Here is a 19,780-nt window from a genome sequence, read left to right as displayed (position 1 = left end):
ATTCTGATTTCCACAGCACAGCATGATGACCACATTCTGTGAGCAACGCCAATATCTGCTCCAGCTATATGAGCCAGCCCATGTCGCTGCGCTTAAAGTAGGTGGCGTTGGGTTTTTGTCATTTGATCTGGAAGAATCCTGGCAGAGTCCCACAAGGTATCCTGGCCCATAGTCAACCCAGCTGGGTCTGCTAAGCACCGCAGGATGACTTAGGGGCTTAGAGGTGCCCAGAGGAGCCCGTGTTCCATCCCTACCTCCCCTACGGCCATATCACCTTGTGTGTGGAGCACCAGATGATCAGAGAAGGTTCAGGACTTGCCCAGGCTTACCTAAAAGATGATACTCTCTCTGTCATGCCTCAACTGCTTTGTCTTGCCACCAATGATGTCCTCAGGACAGAATGACAGGATACAGGAATACAGCCCCAGGTGTTGAGAACGTACAGGTTGGAGGAGTGTCGACTGGTTGGGTGCCTTGATCATAACCCCCCTGGCTCTTCAGAGAAGGGACCACTCATAGACGCAGGAAGCTTGGGAGTCTCCTCTCCTTCTAGAGTTTCCTTCAACCCCGTGCTGAACGAGGTTTCCTGAGAGATCAAGGACTCCAGAGCAAAAGGAGAGTGGGAGTTTGGAGGGTGACCCTGAGTCCGATGCTAGGCATGGTGGGGTAGACATTCCAGAGTGATGACCTACAATCCCTGGGGCTCCAAACCCAAGGTGACTGAGAAACAGGACAGTTGTTCTGATTGGGGTTCTAGACGTTCATTCAAACATTCAACAACTATCTGCCAGGCTCTCAGCTAGGTCCTTGGGATCCTGTAGCGGAGCCTCAACTCTTGCTTTCATGGAGCTCACTCTGGTTTTTAACAAGCAATGGGAGAGAGAGAGACTCCAGGTAAATGACACAGGGAGACAGGCAGGAAGACATCCTAAGCACGCCTTGTAAGTCAGAAAGAGGGGAACAAACGTCCCCTGGAAAAACGCTGGTGATCAAGGTTGCTTGTCACCCCTCTGTCTCTCTGTATAAACACACACACACACACACACACACACACACAGAGCTTGTTCCCAAACGTTTGAGTTATAATCCCAAATAAATGTTCATTGAACATTAAAGAACAAGATCATGTGATGGTAGGACAGTAAGAAGCAGCTTTGTAAAACCTCCATTAACCAGAATGCCTTATGCTCAGGCTGTCCCTGGAGAGCTGCTAACGCTTGGCATCTGCTCCTTGCTCTCACCCACTCACAGCTTAGTCTGTGTGCCTCAATGGGTCAGGTGAACAGGGAGGCAAAAGGGAGGTTGCCGTCCTGTCCTCCACCAGCTCGTAGTCCAGATACACCTAATTGCCAGGGCAAGCAGCGCCCTTGTCAGCCTGGTGGCCCCAGGGTCAAAGAACCCAGGACACTGTCCGGGAGCCGGCCACGCTGATATTCCGCGGTCATTGCTTCTTCCCTCCCATGGGGCAGCAAATTTAAGATAAAATCATGTGTAGCAGTGGTTGGCTTGAGGCAGGCGCGCCCTGCACTGGTCCTCCTGTTTTGCTGACCTGAGGGGACACCTATGATCCCACAGAGATGCCCAGAGGAGGGATCTGGGCCTAAGGGGGGAGGGCGAGCCAGAGGCCACACGGGGTGACAGTTAAGCCGTCTATGCCCACATGGTACATCACACCCTGGCTCTCCCCCACCTCCTCGGCTATGCTGTGCATCGGCGTCGCGGGAGGTGGAGGAAGGGGTGGCATCTAGGTTTTAAGACACCAGAAACAAATGTCCCCAGACAATTTCATGTCATTTTTCTGGATTCAAAGGAGGGGCAGAGTGGAGAAGACAGACGCAGAGGGGCAACGAGAGACCGCCCGATCGGGGATCCTCTCGGAGGGAAGGCAAGGCCGTTCTCTCCCGCCCGAGTGCGGGCTCGGGGTGGGCGGGCGGACGCCCCCCAGCCCCGCAGCGCCGTGGGCCCCGCATGACATCAGAGGCTGGGGAGCGCGCAGAGCGCAGGCGCCGGCGCAGGAGGGAGGCGGGAGGGGGCGAGTCGCGCGGCTCGGGAGAGCGCTCCTCCGCCCCGCGCCGTCCCTGCGCCCCGCTCCGCCCGCGCCTCGCTGTCCGCGCCGCGCCTCGGGCGTCCAGAGCGCGCCCCTCGCCCCGCAGCGAGCGCCGCCCGCAGCAGCCCAGCCCAGCCCAGCCTTCCTCCTCCTCCGCCTCCTCCTGCTCCTCCTTCGCCGCCGGACACGCAGCCGCAGGCCGGGGCCGGGACGCAGCTGGGGAGTCAGGGACGCGCGCAGCCCGCCCTTCCCCCTTCGGCTCCCGCACCGCCGGCCGCCTCCCCTCGCCCTCCTCCTCTCCCCTCCCTGCTCCTTCGCTTTTCCTCCTCCTCCTCTCCCGGCCCCGGCTACCAGCACCATGTCCGCAGGGGGAGATTTTGGGAACCCACTGAGAAAATTCAAGTTGGTGTTCCTGGGGGAGCAGAGCGGTAAGTACCCCGCTTATTCTCTTGGCTGGGCACCGAGTCGACCCCCGCCGCCAAATCATCCACCCCATTGGGACCCCCAGCCCTGGTTGATAAAGGCCCGTCCCTGCCCGGGTGGAGGGGAGGGATGGGGATGTGGAGGTCGGGGCCGGTTCGGGCGGGGCCGGGCATGGGAGGGGCTCATGGTAAGGACCGGGTAGGCGCTGGGGCCAGAGGTGGGGGTGAGGGTGGGATCTGGGGTGGGGGCCTGGGGTGCGGGTGCAGGTGCGGCGCGGCCGGGAGGTGGGAGGGCGGCGGCTGACTCGGCGGCGCCGGCCAAAGCGTGAAGGCGCCGGGCTCGCTGGCTCGCTCGCACTGCGGCACCGGCTGCGGGCGACCGCGCAGGTGGCAGGGTCGGGGGAAGGACGGGCGCCCCTCTTCGGAGAACGAGGCGGGGCTGGCGTCTGGCCGCCCCCACCCGGGTGCACCGGAGGGGCTCCCTGCGGCCCCTGCCCGGAACCGTGCGCAATTGCGGTCTCGTCCAGGCCCTGGGGCAGACGGCCGCGAGGGGAGGACCCGCACCTGTCTCCTCTGGGAAGAGCGGCTGCAGGCCTGGGGGAGCAGGGCGCCTACCTCCCCTGGCTTACGTGCGACTGAGCACAGAAGGTTCTAGACCCGCTGCCCTTCGCCGGCGTGTCTTAGCCTGTTTGGGGCTATGGGCGATGACAGCGAGGGTTCCCCAATGCGAAGTAGATTTGGGGGACGGTACAGGGGTGCTTCGTACCAAGAGGCCATGAAGCCAGGCGCTGGGCAGAGAAAGGACCAGGCGACACGCCCTGCCTGGCTTCCCACCACCGCTCCCAAGAGCGTTGGCGGTGGATTCTTCCCACCCCCACCTTCCAGCTCACCGCCCTTCTTGGGGGAGGGGAGGTCACTGTGGCAGCCGGCCAGGGGAGGGGGGAGGGAGAGACAAATGGCTTCCCTGCAGCCCAGCAGCTTCCCCGGGGAAAGCGTCTCTGAAACCCAGGTTGGCCCTTAGGTGGAGAGACAAGACTGAAGAGCATGGACCCCTCTGACACCTGTAGAAAGGCGTGGTTCTCAGAGCATCCCTCCAGAGGCCTCTTACCTGGGGCTGCAGGTGGCAGACTGGGCCCTGACCACCTCCTTCCGGGAGGAGGCCGTCCCTGGGGGCAGGAGCCCCCCCAGGCTCTATCTCTACAGACTGGTCCAGTTCACCTGGTTTGGCACCTGTCTGTACAAGGGCCCAGGACACAGGCAACTTTGGGAGAACCTGGTGGGCTCAGGGGACAGTGCTCTCATGGTGTGTGCCTATGTGCAGTCACCTGGCAGTCTCCTCTCTGCTCCTGCACATCACCTGAGATGGATGGTTTAGAGAAGGGTGTCAGGAGGTGGTCGGGCCCTGACATAGGGATGGGTCCTGGGGCCAGGCTGGGCAATTCAGAACAAGGTCAACTCAGCCAGCCCTGTGTCCTGGACTCTGAGTTTCTGATCTTAATAGATCCCAGTTTCAGAGCTCACTCTTCCCTTGCCTGAGGGATTTCGGGGGTCTTCACATCCCATTGCTAATCTTACTGGGCCTGGAGCCCTGGGAGAGGACTCTCCAGGGATCAGGCAGCCTGGAGTTGAATTCCTAGCTGTGCTGCCTTGTGTGGATTTCGAGGCCTCTCTGAGCCTCAGTTTCTGTCTTGATAAAATGGTTGCTGAGGGCAATTCTCCTCCTCCTTCGCGTTTCCCCAGTGCCTCTCAGAGGACCTGGACCCTGGTAGGTTCTCAGTAGACATCCATTTATTCCACGTCTGAACATGCTTCAGTGAAGGACCCGGGGTTTCATGAGGAAAATGTCTCTGGTGAGTTTGAGTGAAAATTCTGGGCTCCCTCAGAATTCCTGATGGGCTGAGCTCTGCAAACCCCCTTTGCCCGTAAAATCACAGAGATGAGACCTTAAGTCCTCAGCGATGGAGCACGCACCTCCCTGGCATGTTTAGATGAGAAGTCTGAGCCCCAGGGATGGTCAGGACTTGCCCAGTGTCCCATTGTGAGTTGTCAACACTTTTGGGGCTGGAACTCACATCTCCTGTTCCCAGTCACTAACGTGTCATTGGGAAATAAGATGACCTTGAATTGGTGAAACCAAGACTTGGGGTGTCTTCCTGAGAGGAGGTGAGGGTTGCTCCTCTCTGGCCAGGCTTGTGACTGGTTTGGGTGACCTGGGGCAATGCTGGGCTAGTTGATTGGGGGCAGGGTTTGTGGGCCCTTGGAACACGGTCATTAGGGATGAAAGGCTCTGCCATCAGAGAGATTGGCTATTGGCCACTCTGGTCCCTTCTGGCAGGGAACCCTAGGGCCCTGACAAGCTTCCTTCCACTTGGATGTGTCATTAGTCGGCTCTTTACCTTGGATTTTACAGCGCTTTTGGGGTCCCTGAGTTAGGTAGGGGACGTGTGTATCCTGATAGGCTGGGGAATTGCTGTTGCCACTGCTGCTTCCGTCTTGCCTGTACAGCGTTGTGCATGTGTTGGTCCTTTGTGCCACTGCAGCCTCTGCAGTGGAGGGAGCCCCTGAGGTCTGGCCATCACCCCCACCCTGGCTCTCCCTCTTTGTGTGACTTTGGAGGTCCCTTACCTTCTGTATGTGGGGGACTTGGGCCAACTGAGCTTGACAGAGCCTTCTAGAGCATCATGGGCTTGCCTGTGTGAGCTGAGTCCCCTAGAAAGGCCCGGGGAAGAAGCTGGAGGGATGCGGCCTTCTCTTGTTTCCTGTGCCTGGCATAGTGGTGACATCTCCTTAGGCCATTAGGTGAGGACAGCTAGATTCCCAAAAAGAGTACCAGCCTGAAGCCCAGTGATGAGGAGGATGCCCTGGGCCAGATAATTCCACGGGGCTGGGCATCAGGCCTTCAAAGGTAACAGGACGTGGTTTGAGTGGGAAGCCATTGAGGAGCCACTCCAGAGAGAACACCTCCAGCCCCCTCTTGGCAGCAGAATGACTGCTGTCCCCTGGACCATGGAATACAGGCTGGCCGACGGTGTCAGCCTGGCAGGGGATGGCATTGTGGGGAGGGTGCTGTGGACCCAGGATGAAGGATTTCCTGCGGTAGGAAGGCTGTGCAGTCCTGCTAGTGCTCAGATGGCTGTCTCTGGGCCTGTCGGCCATGGCCTTGTGCTAATGGCAGCAGTGGGGGATACAGGGGAGTAATGGACACCAGTCCCAACTGCGGCAGTTGGTGGCATCCAGAGAAGGCAGCCACGAGCAGGTGTCGAAGGAAGGAGAGCAGGCCTCTGGGCATACGTCTTCCTCCTGAGTTCCGATGGCATTCTCTGGGGGCTCAGCCTTTACGAGGCACAGCCCGGGGGTGGTGGGGAGGGGGATGTGGGATTGTCTGCTGAACTCTGGCCTCTCCTGATCTCCTTTCCCTGGGACTCCTCCAGTCGAAGCAGGAAGACTGATGGACACAAGTTTGGTCTGCTTTCCCAGGATGAGGCCAGCCGGCCAGCATCTCCCTCTGACCAGCCACCTCCCATCCTGTCCCTGGCAGTTGTGCTGCTGGAGGTGCCATCCACATCAAGCACGATGTGAATGACGTCCCTGGAGTTGTGCAGCACAGTGACCCTGCATGCAGCTGCCCTTTGGTCGCTTAGTCATTTGTTCAGTCATCCCTCCCTCTCTCCCCCGCATCCCTCTCTCCCTTCCTCCTTCCATCATCCGTTCATTTATTTAATCAGATCTTTGAGTGTATCCCTGCCTCATGGAACTTATGGTCCACTGGGGAGTACAGGCATTTGTGGGCAGAATTACAGTAAAGGTCTGGGCGAGCTGTGACGAGGGAGGAACAGTTGCTGTAGAAGCACTTAGCAGGGCATCCTACCCACCTTTGGGGGCAGGTGCCAGAGATGGCTCTAAAGGCTTCAGAGGAGGAGATGCTTCTGTAGGCAACCAGCTGGTGCTGCTTCTTTGGGCTGAATGCAGGGATGAGGTCTTGCAAGGGGCCCACTCTCTCCGGGAGCTTTATCTGTTCTCCAGGCTCCAGGGGTGGGTAGCAAGAAGACAGGGTGACTGGTGTCTGGCTTGCTTTCACTGAGAAGGGGCTTTCCCCCCACTTTTGGCCCATTCCTCCAGGTTAAGGAGCATTCAGTGGCCCCCCACTGCCTGGAGGGCTCACCCTTCACCCCCCACGGCCTGGCCCAGCCTGACCCCTGCCCTCCCACCACCCACACCTCCCATAAGCACACAGGGAGCCCTTGGCTGGCTGGTGATTGTGCCTGAAGCCCATCCCAGAAGGTTCTCCTCCCCACCCCACCCCCAGACCCGCTCGCTCTGCCGTGCCCATGTGGGCACTCACCGTGGCATAGCTTTGTTTTTTCTGAGCTTTTCTTTAAGAACAATCACACACTGCCCCATGACCTCTCTGTTATCTTAGGTACTCAAGATTTTTAAGCGTTTATTAACTTTTTTAGGTACAGAAACCCTAACTGAATTTTAAGCCCCTTCAGGGTGAATTTCAGCACTTAAGCCCAGATCTGAGTCATCTTTTTCCCTCGTCATCTGCAGGAGGTTTGTGCTCATTAAATATCTGGATTGGAAAATGATGAGATTATCTTTGCTATGTGATATTTGCTGATGGCCCATCAGTAGATTAAAAGGGAAGGGAGTCAAGGCGGCTTTGAGATAGGCTTCTTCATCCTGACACCTGCTGCCTTCTCAGGAGAGAAGACTTTTACCAGCAGTACTTGAGAATCTTCCACAGAGGACTGGCTCACTTAGCCTTGGCCATGCCCAGCTCACAGTTCGTCTTGAAGAACCCTATGGCACCCCCAGCCCCGTCCCCATCTCTGAAGAAATATAGGAAAGCAGCAAGGCCAGCAGAGGTGGGAAAGAGAGGACTCATTGGAACCCGAGGTTGCCAGAGCTCACTTTGAGATCACTGGGCTGCTCTGGGCCTCAGCTGCTCGGTCTTGCTTCTCTCCTTCCAATTTTTCTCCCTTCCTCAGTGGCTGGAACGAGTGGGAGAACCTTGGATGTTGGGTACAGACCCAGAACCTTTGCTTTATTTAAAGAGGAGTGCGTGAGGTGAGAGAGAGCGCCAGCCAGACAGACCCCAAGATGAGAATTAACCTGCCCTTGGTATAAGAGAAGAGTGGCACCCTCAGTGCTGAGGATAGATGCAGGAGAAATAACCAGAACAGACAAAAGAGAGTGTTAGACTGTGTCCTGGTTGTGCGGATATAATTGTAATGACCATCTTTTGCATGATCTCATTATCATTATCATTTGCAGCCCCCAAATTGAGTCCCATTAAAATATAACAAAATAACCTCATTGTCCTTTTGTTACTTGTGACATCCCTGAAGTCAGCCCATGAATATTTATCCTTATAGGTGTTGCTCTGACACTGCGGACTCGCCCAGGGCAGGCCTGAGGCTGGTACCATCTGTGTCCCATCCAGGCTCAGTGTCCCTGTCCTCCCCACCGCGTGTCTTCCACTGTTGCTGAATGAATGAACCATTGAATGTGAGGGCTGTCTGGTCTCAGTATAAATAATTTAGAGAAGTTGTTGGACAGAACCATTGAGGAAGGTGAGGGAAGGTCAGGTGGAACAGCAGAATTCATAAGATCAGGGCCGGACTACTGGAAAAACTGTGCTGGGCGTGTCCTCAACTGTCCGTCTGTCTGTCATCCTCTTCCATTTCTCACCACAGGGAAGGGAAGATGGGGAGGTTGCCAGGGAGAAGTACCAGGCACACCCTGAGATGGGCAGCTGTTGTTAGAGCCAAAAAGACAGGCTGCTGGGAAGTGGCTGCAGGCGGGGCCTGGGGACGTAAGCCCTGAGGGGACTGAGATGGCAGACCAGTCTCTGCTTCCTGGAACAGGAAGGGTGAAGGTTCGTAAGGCCCAAGGACTCCTAAGGTTCTTTTCCGTATCTTGAGCCTTGAAATTTCCAGTTCCCTATTCTTTCTGTAACTTTTGCCCTAAACTAAGTGGAATGTTTTTTAAAAGTAAATGTTAGCTGCTGTGACTATTGTATCATTTTAATAAAGTGACTTATTTTTAGTAGAAAAGCATATTTATCCTGGTCTCTTGGTAACAGGACCAGTGGGAGCCCAAGTGACTCAACCATGTGTTCTGGGCCAGGTACCACCTGTTCCCAGGTGGTGACATACCCAAGGGACAGGCTGGGGTCCAGGAGAGAGCAGATGATACCTCACCCCTGAGGGCAGAAGCGAGCCTTTAAAGCAAAGTTTGCTTCCAGGAAATGCATGAGAAGACTGGCAGCCTGGATCCCCAGCAGGTGCCATGGGCGGGGGACAGAGGAAGACTTCAGCCATTTGCATTCTATGCTGCAGACCACAATTTTCTCCTGGGGCCTGGACAGTCGAGGAAGGGATGTGTTGCCTTAGCCGTGTTTCCCCAGAGAAAGAGGCTTCCAGTATTGGGGTAACCGGCTCACCCACTTTCCCCTGTGGCTGAAGATGCGGTGAAGGCAAGTCACAGAGGCTGGCTCGGCCATGAGCTGGGACGTCATTCTGAGGGAAATGGGGAACTGGTGGAGGATCCTTAGCTGGGGAGTGGCTCGGTCACATCCACACCTAGGAAGAATCCATCATTCTAGGGGCTTGGAAAGGAGGATGGTTGGGGAGGGGTCCAGAACAAGCCTGCCCTTCCTGGGAAATGGAGCGGACCCTCTTGGGTTGACATGTGTCCTTCCTCCAGGTAACCTCAGATAGCAGTTAGGAACACCCACTGTGCCCGAGGCTCCGCACGGGGCACTTTGTATCTTCCCAGCACCCTGAGACAGATGCAAGATTCTCCCCATTTTGCAGGTCAGGAGCCAAAGGCTCAGTGAGAGTCGGTCATGCCCAAGGACTCACTGCTAGTGTGGCAGGCTGGAATTCGAACCCAGATGACTATGAGAAACGTAGTAATCTGTTAGGCCTTGTGCCTCAAAGGCAGGCTCAGGCCGGGGAGTGGGGAGGAGGAGACACAGCGCTGAGGCCTCCTGGACACGAGGTCTGCCGTAAATGCTGCTTAGGACTTAGGTGCCAAGCTGTTTGCTGAGGAGGAGTCAGCAGATTGCAGTACAACGGTGGGTGGGAGGAGCCCTTTGATGCCCCTAGGCTGGCGAGGGTGCTGAGGCCCCGAGCAGGGAGGAGGGCAGCGGGTTCTAGGCAGGAAGCAGGGTCTCTGTGTGGGAGTCTGATGGAGCTGGGATTGCATGGCAGGCGCTCCATTCTTACACGGAATGAACTGCTAATCTGGGGTGGTTTGAAGGGAGTTGGTTGTTAGAGAACATGGGGGCAGCTGAAGTCCTCCCAAGTCACCCCTTGGCCCCCTCCCATGGAGGAAAGATACTACCCAGGTTCTTGTTGAGAACTAATTACTAGGAAGGGGAGCACCATTCAGACCGAGTCGCTGGTTCCCACCTGCTCTGGGGTAGTCCTTCCCCTGGCCTCATCTTCCCTCCAGGCCTGGCGATGTCAGGGCCCTGGAGACCCTGACTCTGTCCCGAGTCTGCCACCAGCTGGCTGTGTGGTTGGATAAGCCCCAGCCCATCTCTGGCCTTCTCAAAGTGTCCCTGGAGGCTACTGGATGGGGTGACTGCTTGGGCCAGTGGAGCTCTGAATCTGGTTCTATAATTCGGCACCAGCTCAGAGTATGATGCCAAGCTAGTAGCAGTCCCAGCCTGGAGACGGCACTGCTGGCTAGAGGGGTTAGAGGGGCTGCAGGGATCAGGGTCTCTGTCACCTGTGTCCCCCAGAACTTCCCTGGGTGGGCCCCAGTGCAGGGTCCTCCCCAGCCTGCTACCCCTTCTCCTGGGAGGCATTCTTGGCCCCCCTACCTGGGCCTATCCCTTCTGGGTGTGCTCCCAGGGTGCTCTGGCTCATCTTTGATGATGTGTTTGGCTCTTGTTGCCAGGCAACAGGGATGGGGCTGTCCTGCCCTTCCCGCTAGCAGGTGTTTATTCCACACAGAGAGGACCTATGATGAAGACAACAGAACAGGTGACAGCTCCCAGGTACTCCTACTCCAGGACACTTTCGTCTTTAGCCAGGTGGGTGGGTTGTAAGCAGGAAGGGCTGGGAAGGGGCCAGCACCTAAGGGGGTATGCAGTGTCCCCACCAGACCAAGCCGGCTTCTTGACCCCGCCCCAGCTCCTCCTTCAACCCCATCACTTAGTGCTCTGGAGTCCTGGGCTTCCACCCTAGCCCTGCTCCTCATTGTTGGGCTGTAACAGGACCACTCATTTTCTTTACCAGAGAGCAGTGTAATCGTTACCTTGTTGGGTGTCGCAAAGATCAAATACATCCAATATATGACACGTGGTAGACGCTAAAGTGATAGTGTTACTGAAATTGTGACAGCAGCCCGCTCTTTGCAGATGGAGGGAAGGAGAAGTAGAACCCTGTGAAGTTTGGGGAATCACTGGTGGATCATTTTATGTAGTGAGATGCAAAGTATGCATCCTTGTGATCTGACAGGTGGAGCTGCATATCCCATTTTGTAGATAGATGAAGTGAGCTTCTGAGAGGTGGGGCTACTCCACAGATTGCAGGGCCCGGAGGGTTACCACTGAGCTGGGAGGAGCCCCCAGGTCTCTGACTCCCAGGCTGGCCTTTGCCCCGCTGCCCATCCTGGCAGGAAATGGGACAGACTCACTGTGTCCCACTCTGCCAGGGCCCCAACAGCTGCTCACGGGAAGAGCACCTCATCTTTACGGCTGTTCCATCACCGAGGACTGCAGCCCAGGTGGGCCGCAGGGGCAGAGGCTTTGCAGTGCTGTGATTAGAACAGAACCTGGCTGGAGCTAAGCAGGTAATAAATCTCAGCCAGGATTAATATGAATATTAAGCACACAACCAAGGCTGTGGGCGTGGTCTTCCCGGGGGAGTCAGGAAGGCTTCCCAGAGGAGGTTTGCACAGTGAGCAGGATTTCACCAGCGGACCACAGGGAGCATCATGGGCTTCCAGGAACTAGGCATGGTTCAAGGTGGCTGGACTGTGCCGGCGGGGTGGGGGGGCGGTGGAGGGGGGCTTGCTTCCACGTGCAGGAGTCTAGGTCTTCCCTCCAGGCGATGGGGACCCACTGAGGAGTTTTGACCAAGGAGGGACGTGCTCATGGATTAGAAGCCAAAACATGGGATATGGTCCAATTGGAGGAGGATATCCAGGAGGCTCCATCCAGGCCAGGCTGGGAATGTTCAGAGGACGCCGTTTAGAAGAGGGCTTGTGCCAGGTGTAAGCCTGAGCCCCCCACCCCTAGCTGTGAAGTTCAGCCCCACTGGGGATGTGTATTTTCCTGATTCGTTTTCTGTAGAGTGAGGACTTGGGAACAGTGAAGGGTTGTCTCCTCTACAAGGCCACACCAGACTCAGAGGTACCAAAACTGGCCACCTGGAGATCCTCTGTCCTTCCTGCCTCCACAATGCCCTGGGTCCCCTGACCGCTTCTGTCCTGCCAAGAGGATGCTCCAGGACTGCTGGCAGCCTTCTAGACTCTTCCTCTCTGCCTCCTGCTCAGGGCAGGGTGTACCACTGGTGAGAAGCTAGTTACTAGGTGTCTGAGCTCCCCAGCCCTGTGGTCACTAGGTCTGTGAGCTCTCTCTGCCCTATAGTCGTTGGATGTGCAGTCTTCCCCAGCCCCCTGTGGCCGTTGAGTGTGTGAGCTCCCTCAGCCCTGTGGTCATTGGGTGTGCAAGCTTCCCCAGCTCCCTCTGACCGTTGGGTGTGTGAGCTCCCCAGCCCTCTGGTCACTAGGTCTGTGAGCTCCCTCAGCCCTGTGGTCATTGGGTGTGCAAGCTTCCCCAGCTCCCTCTGACCGTTGGGTGTGTGAGCTCCCCAGCCCTCTGGTCACTAGGTCTGTGAGCTCCCTCTGCCCTGTGGTCATTGGGTGTGCAAGCTTCCCCAGCCCCCTCTGGCCGTTGGGTCTATGAGCTCCTTCTGCCCTCCTGTGCAGCCTCCTGTCATTCCCTCTCTTGCTGGGCTCTTCGTCCAGCAGACACTTGACATGCTTCCTCTGATTTCTCGCGTGAATTCCCTTCCTCTTCTCTGCTGTCTTCCAGCTCCGCAGCAAGCTCAGGGGTCCCTGAAGACTGGAGGGAAGGCAGTGTTGTGTAGCGGAGAGCCCTCTTCCCTGCCTTCGAGACAGAAACCCACTCTTAAGCTGGCTGACAAGAAGCAAAGGGCAAGAGCTGGAGTGGAGGCAGGGGGCTGCCATTCTGAACCCAGCCCTGGCCCAGAGAGGGCAGCCCGTTAGATCAGCTGGTGAAGTCCCCTGCCCATGGGCTACCCCGTGGTCTGTTCTCAAGACCTGAAACCCTACCCTGCAAGGCCCTGGTGCCCTCTGCTCCCGGCCCCTCCTGTCTTCTGCCCAGACAGTGCCTATGGAGGTTACTGAGCACCACCTGATATTCCTTTGCTGGTATGGGTAGTGGGTGGAAAATCTCCTAATTATCTGTCATCAGTGATCATAGCCCATTTCAGTCACAGTCCCACATTAATTGTCTGTGAGGTCAGGGTGTGTAAGGAGACCTGTCCCCTTTGCTGGCCCAGAGGAAAACTGGCCTGGAAGCTGGCCACAAGCAGCTCAGTTGAGCTTTGACATGTTAAAACCCATTCTGGTCCCTCCTGCCGCCCCACCACTCCTGGGGCAGAGGCAGGACCAAGAGACCCATCCCTGGTTCAGGACTGGAGATCTGCGACTGAGGCCCCCACACCAGAGACCAGTCCCTCTGGGGGTGGTGTGCTAATTCTGGAAGGTAGAGAAAATATTCTGTTCTGACCCTGTTGATGAGCAGAGAGTAAGCAGCACACAGAGAGTAAATTGAAGCATTTAGAACAAATGTTTCTTGTCTATTTCCCCGTCCAGTGAAAGGAGATAGCTAGGAGAAAAGAGCAGAGCGGAAGAGAGAGCCGGAAGTATTGAGATGGAGTGGGGAGGCCCTCCCACTGGACACAGACAGACCTAGGTGTGCTGCAGATGCACGGCCTGTTGGCCACGCCCTGGGGCCTCAGAAAAGCCAGGATGGGTTACAGCTCTAGGCAGTGGCGCTGTCCATCCAGAGGTTCTGACCAAATAGCGTTAAAGGCTGAAGGTTCCCATGGAGGCATTGATGCATCCTGGGGCACAGGAGTGATGGAACCAATTCCGTATTTGTGTAGAGGACAAGGTGAGGAGCGGGGCTGCTGCCGTAAGTGAGGGCTGATGACCTGTAGCCAGCAGAGCAGGAGGAGCGGGGAGAAGGGCTCTTCCTCTGTCCTGAGGGTTGAGGGAGGACAGTCATCAGCCCCCTGCCTCAGTGTTGCCAACACCAGGCTTCGATGAGCAGGCTGGGCTTTGTCTCTCCCTTCTCAAGGCCGACTGGCTCTGCCCCACCCAGACCTACAGTTCCCAGCCGGGGGCTGTGAGTAGGGTCGACCCTTGGGGTCAGGAGATCTTTGTTTAGTTCTGCTCTTCTCTGGGTAAAGAGCATCTCTAAGAAGGACTTCTTTTTAGGGAGAAAAATCCACTCCCAAATTAGCCACTTATTTTTAGGATATTAACAGATCCTACTTGTAGCACCAGGATGTGGAAATTTACCCCTGATTCTAATTAGTTACGTTCCCCCTTCCCTCCCCACACCCAGGCAAAACACTGCAGTCTGCTGCCCAGATTAGAATGTGAAATGCAGACCTGAAAGGTTCCCAGCTAGTCCACCCACCCTAATTCTCTCCCACCTACATCAGAAGAGGGCAGATCCCCAGATGTTGGGCCAGAAGCAGCCAGCTCCTCTCCTGCCTCCATCATGTAGCAAGAGGGCCACTCTAAGCCCAAGTTCTGGTCTGGACAGCAGTGTCGGCTCGTCATACATCTCAGCTTGGGGGAGGGCTGGCTGTGATGTTGGGGAGCTGGACAGGGTGGTGTGCAACTGCCTGGTGGTAGCTTCAGTCTTAAAGCAGAGAGACCTATGAGGTTCTGTTGCAGGTGACCAGCCACTTCCGCACCATAGGAAGGAGGCGGAGGTGGAGTGAAGAGTAGCAGGGGCATCTCTTAGGAACCTGTGGGTGTGAGATGGTGTGGGAGATGTGACCTAAGGTGACCCTGAATGAATCATACCCTTGCATTGTCCCCTCCCTTGGAGTACAGATGGAACCTGAGACTTGCTTCTAGCCAATAGAATATGGGAGTGGTGATGAGATGTCACTCCCATGAGTTTTTCTTTAGAAGACTCCTCTTGCTGGCCTGGAGAAAGCAAGCTGCCATGTTGTGAGAGGGCTTGGGAGGGGGTCATGTGGCAAGGAACTGTGGGTGGCCTCTAGGAAATAAGAACAGCCCATGGCCAGCAGCCCCCAAGAGAATGGGCACCTCAGTCCTCCAGCCACAAGGAACCAAATTCTGTCCACAACCACAGGAGCTTGAAAGAAGACCTTGAACTCCAGAAAGTACTGTAGCCCAGCTGATACCATGATTGCAGCCTTGAGAGACGCTGATACACAGTGCCTAGACTCCTGCCCCAGGGAAATTCTGAGAAGATAATCAGTATATGTTGTTTTAAGCCACTAAGTTTGTGGGGCTTGTTACATAGCAACAGATAACTAATACAGATGTGGTGAAGATTTTCAAGGGAGGAGACGCCTTAGAGATGCCCTCATTTTGCAGACAAGAGTTGGAGCGGCCAGGAGGGGCTGTGACCTGACCCCGTTAAGCCGCTGGCTGGGGCCACCCAAAGCAGGCATGAGGGCAGCTCCTGAGGGCCGGCCCTTGGTTCTTGCTGTGCTACTGCTCTCTCTTCAGGTGGCCTTGAGCAAACCCTCTGCTTCTTGGGCCTCCAATTTTTCCGGTCATGTGCAGAGCTGGATCAGGCACTCTTTAGCTGTGACTTGGTATTTTGTGGCCACTCTCGTCTCTGATCCTGCTAGAAGCCAGGCTTCTGCGCCTTAGTGCAGTTTACTTTCTGCTGCTCCTTGGTACCTCCCATGTTGCGTGTTTCCCCTGGGGCTTCAGGAAGCAGCGTCTTCCTGTCCCGACCGTACTTCGGTAAGCCTTACAGGCTCAGAGAAACCTTTGAGCTGGAGCTCTCCACTGTGCACTCGGAGAAATGTTGTCTGGTCATGACCTGGGTGTTGTGTGACCCTGGGCAAGTGGCCCCTCTTCTCTGACCTCACATCTCCTCAGCTCAGTCAGGGGCTTGGACAAGATTAATCCTGGAGTCCTTGATGGCTCACACCATCTCTGGTCCAGCTTTCAAGAGGGCTTCTTAGGGACGCAGAGCTTGTGGGAGGGGGACAGGGTAAGCCCAGCTGCCATCTCCCTGTCCTGGTTCTCAGGCTTCCAAGTCCAGGGGGAAGACCTGGGTATTGACCCCGTTCTCTTTGCTTCCTCTCCCTGGCCTGGCCCCCTGGCCACACTGATGCCCGACCAGCGGTTGTCCCTGGTCCACAAGGACTGGACACCCAGCGCTCCTCCCTGCTTGCCAGGTGGTCCTATGCCCACTCCCAGGTGCAGGGTCCTGGAGATCTAGAGTGCCTTTTCTACCCCAGAAACAACAATCTTCATCTCTAAACCGTACCTGGAAGGCCCTCCCTACTCCCCAAGTGAATCCTGAGCAGGTGACCTTGAGTTCCTCCCGAGGGCCAGAGGAAGCTTCTTTCTGTTGACTGAGTGGGGAGGTCTGCACGTCCACTCTTCCCTCACCAGCTGGCTCTGGGGGGTGTGGCTGGGATTGTGCCCATTTCCTCCTTGTCAAAGCAGCAAGGTCAACAGCAGCGAGCAGGCTGTGTGAGGGTGTACACAAGGACAGGAAGAGAAGCGAGGCCAGTGAAGTGCCGAGAACAGCTCCCGATGCTCACAGAGACCTCCGAGTCAGTACCCAGGGCTGTCTAGCCCAGGGGTTCTCCTCGGTGGGGTGGGCATCTGGGAAGATGCCCTGCCTACATTAGCTTGCAATCTGCCTGAGCGAGCTTGGTCTCATGGCCCGGCCATAGCTGTGCCCCCATGGATGGGGGCTGTGAGTCTGTTTTCACAAGGCCCTCGGCTGATAACCCGGGAACACAAGCCGTGCCTCCCAACACTCTCTCTGCCCGCTCACTGCTCCTCTCTTCTCTCTCTGTTAGTAAGGCTTTTAACATCAGCACCACCAGCAGTTTGCCTTGAGAAGAAAGGATAAACATGAGCACGTATATTACTTTGCCAGACTCCATGCTGTAGATGGGCCAAGAGTTCCTATCAGTTAAATAAACTACCAAATTGCATTAACACCAGCCTTGTCAGAAGATCAGCTGCTGGTAGGAATTCAGCATGTGCTTCCTTCTTCCAAACATACTTATCCTCACTATGAATGAATGCTTCACAGCACCCATGCAGCTACCCAGACACGTAGATGTGATTGGCCTGTGTAGAGTCTGGCTGGAGTGGGGCTGAGCCCCAAACCAAGTGAAATAGAGTACATTCTGCCCACTCGGGTCTGGCTATCGAGGGAAGCCATGCCAGAGGGCAATTGTGTGTGCTGTGGGTGGGGTCTCCTGAGCTGAGGGTGGAAGATGGTTAACACTTAAAACTATCTGGTGCTGATGCTGCTATTGGGACCTGGAGGGGAGACTCTACCCCTTTTTGAAGCTGACAAGAGTGTTTGAGATGACTAAGTGAGACAGGGAGGGTCCAGACAGTAGGTGGACCGACTATGTTTGGGAGGAACTCTGCAGCCCACACGGGCTGTGTGGTTAGATCGCAGGCAGTTGTCCTGGACAAGGTTCTCAGTTTCACAGCTAAGGCACCAGGAGGACTAGAGAGTTCTCACACATCAGGGCTTTGGAGCCCTGCTGGATTGAGCGCGTGTGTGTATGTGTGTGTGGGTGTGTATGTCTGTGTGTGTTTGCATGCATCTCAGTGCATGTGCACCTGTGGTGGTTACACATGGGCTCTGCCCACTGAGCTGATGTCTCTAGGCCTGCTCTGTCTTCTGGCCCGTGGTCAGAAGGGCTCACAGCAGTTCCCCAGTGCCCAGCTAGGTCCTGGTTTTCTGGGAAGACTAAGTGGATGCCAAGTACGGTTATAGTCTAGTTCCTTAGGAAAATTTCATGTTGACCAGAATGTTTAATTGATCAGGACAAGCCATTTCCTGAATGTGCCAGGAATCTGAGAGACATAGATATGTGCACTTGTGTGCATAATTTAAAAAATTGCTATTTCTTTTTTTCGTTGAACTTTTTATTTTGACATAATTTTAGGCCTTTAGAAAAGTTGCAAGAATAGTACAAAGACTTCCCATATGCTTTTCTCCCAGAATGTTAACTTTTTACTGCTCTTATAGAATTCATAAGACTTCTGTGAGGTAGGCATTTCTGCCCGCATTGTACATGTGAGGGAGCTGAGCTTCAGAGAGGATAGTAACTAACCCAAGATCACACAGCAAATAAGTAGCAGAGCCAGGATTAAGCCCCAGGTCTGTCAGACTTCACAATGCATGTGCTGACGGTGGGTGATATAAGTGTGAGATGCAAATCTTCTTCTCCTTCTGCCCAAAGAACTTCCTTTCTTGAGTGGTAGATCTGCTGGCAATAAATCATCTCAGCATTCGATTGCTTTATTTCATCTGCATTTTTGAGAGATTTTTGCTGGCTATAAAATTCTGTGTTGATAATATTTTTCTTTTAGTACTTCAAAGATGTCACGTCATTGTCTTCTGGTTTGCTTGGTTTCTGACAAGGTAAAGATTTTTCTTCTATGTTTTCTTAGATCTGTGATCCAATATATTGTTGTTCTTTTTTGTTTAAACAGTTATCTTTTAAAGAGATTTAAATAATACGAAAAAAATCCTACATATTTACCAGTGCAGTGACCAGTCCCATGGTCGTTGTTCCTTTGTGTAGACCCACATTTCCATCTGTGTCATTGCACTTTTTCCTGGAGGATTTCCTTTAACATTTCTCATTGTGAGGCTCTGCTGGTGAGGAATTCTGTTAGCTTTTGAGGGTTTGAAAAAGTCTTTATTTCCCCTTTGTTTTAGAAAGATATTCAATAGTATATATCTGAAAGTTATAGAATTCCAGGTTAATAGGCTTTTTCTTTCAGTACTTTACAAATAGTACTCATTGTCTACTTGCTTGCGTTGTTTCTGAAGAGAAATTGCTGTCTTCATCTTTACTTCTCTGTATATAAAGTGCCTTTTCCCCCTGGCTTCTTTGATGATTTTCTCTTTATCACAGATTCTCTGCAATTTGGTTATGCAGTGCCTTGGTGTGGTTTCTCTTGTTTTCTTTGCTTAGGGTTCATTGAACTTTCAGATCTGTGGGGTTTATAGTTTTCCTCAAATTTGGAATATTTTCAGTAATTATTTCTTCAGATTTTTTTTCTGTCACCACTGACCCCGCAACCCTTTGAGGACTCCAGTTACACGTATGTTAGTCCACTTGACGTTATCCCACAGCTCACTGGGGTTCCAATCATTTATTTTTATTCTTTTCTTCTCTGTCTTTCATTTTAGATATCACTATGTCTTCAGGTTCATTGATCTTTTATTCTGCAGTTAATCTGAGATTAATCTATTGTTAATTCCATCCAGTGTATTTTTCATCTCATGCATTGTGTTCACCTCTAGAAGTTTGATTTGTGTCTTTTTAAATGTCTTTCACATCTCTATTTAACTTTTGGGACTTATGAAATGCAATTATAATAGCTGTTTTTCAGTGTCATTGTCTGCTAATTGTAACATCTATGTGAGTTTTGGGTTAGTTTTGATTTTTTTTTCTCCCTATTAGGGATCTATTTTATTGCTTCTTTGAATGCCTGGTAATTTTTTATTGGATGCTAGACATTGTGAATTTTGCCATGTTGTGTTTGGGATATTTTTGTATTCTTATAAATATTTTTGAGATTTGCTAGCTGGGACTGGAGTGGTGCTCAGTCTGGGGTTAATTATTACCCACCACTGGGGCTCAGCCCGTCTGAGTTCTCTTCCCACTGTCTGGTGAATGATGAGGCTTCCCACTCTGCCTTGTAGGAACAGGCACCATTCCCCAGGCCTGTGTGGATGCCAGGCACTGTTTCCGTTAATCCACTTGGGTAGTTCTTTCCCAAGTCTCAAGGAGTTTCCTTACACTTTTGCTGATCAATCCTCACTGAAGACTTGAGGGAGCTCCTGTGTAGACCTCTGGTGTTCTCTCTCTGCATCTCCCTCCTCTCGGGTACTCTGTCTTGTGAACTCTAGCTGCCTTGTTTTCTCTGGACTCTTGACTCTATCTCCTCAACTCAGGGAGTCCACCGGGTTCTACCTGGCTCCCTGCTCCCTGTGCTGTGGCCTGAAATTTTCTCAGGGCAACAATTTGGGAGCAGGTGCATG

At 54.1% G+C, this 19,780-nt stretch overlaps 1 protein-coding gene across 1 annotated transcript in view; it reads left to right on the top strand.

Moving 5' to 3' along the window:
• The first annotated feature begins 1,825 nt into the window (after positions 1 to 1,825).
• The window catches only part of RAB6B (RAB6B, member RAS oncogene family), a 58,586-nt gene continuing 40,631 nt past the window's right edge, over positions 1,826 to 19,780 (top strand). The window contains exon 1 of the mRNA XM_070576089.1: positions 1,826 to 2,475. Coding sequence (XP_070432190.1) covers positions 2,406 to 2,475 — 70 coding nt within the window. The 5' untranslated portion in view covers positions 1,826 to 2,405. The remainder of the gene's footprint in view (positions 2,476 to 19,780) is intronic.

Source organism: Equus przewalskii, chromosome 15 (genome assembly GCF_037783145.1).
Source record: "Equus przewalskii isolate Varuska chromosome 15, EquPr2, whole genome shotgun sequence".
Classification (NCBI taxonomy): Eukaryota; Metazoa; Chordata; class Mammalia; order Perissodactyla; family Equidae; genus Equus; species Equus przewalskii.
Note: the sequence above shows the minus strand (reverse complement) of the source record. Positions and strands in the feature narration are given on the sequence as shown.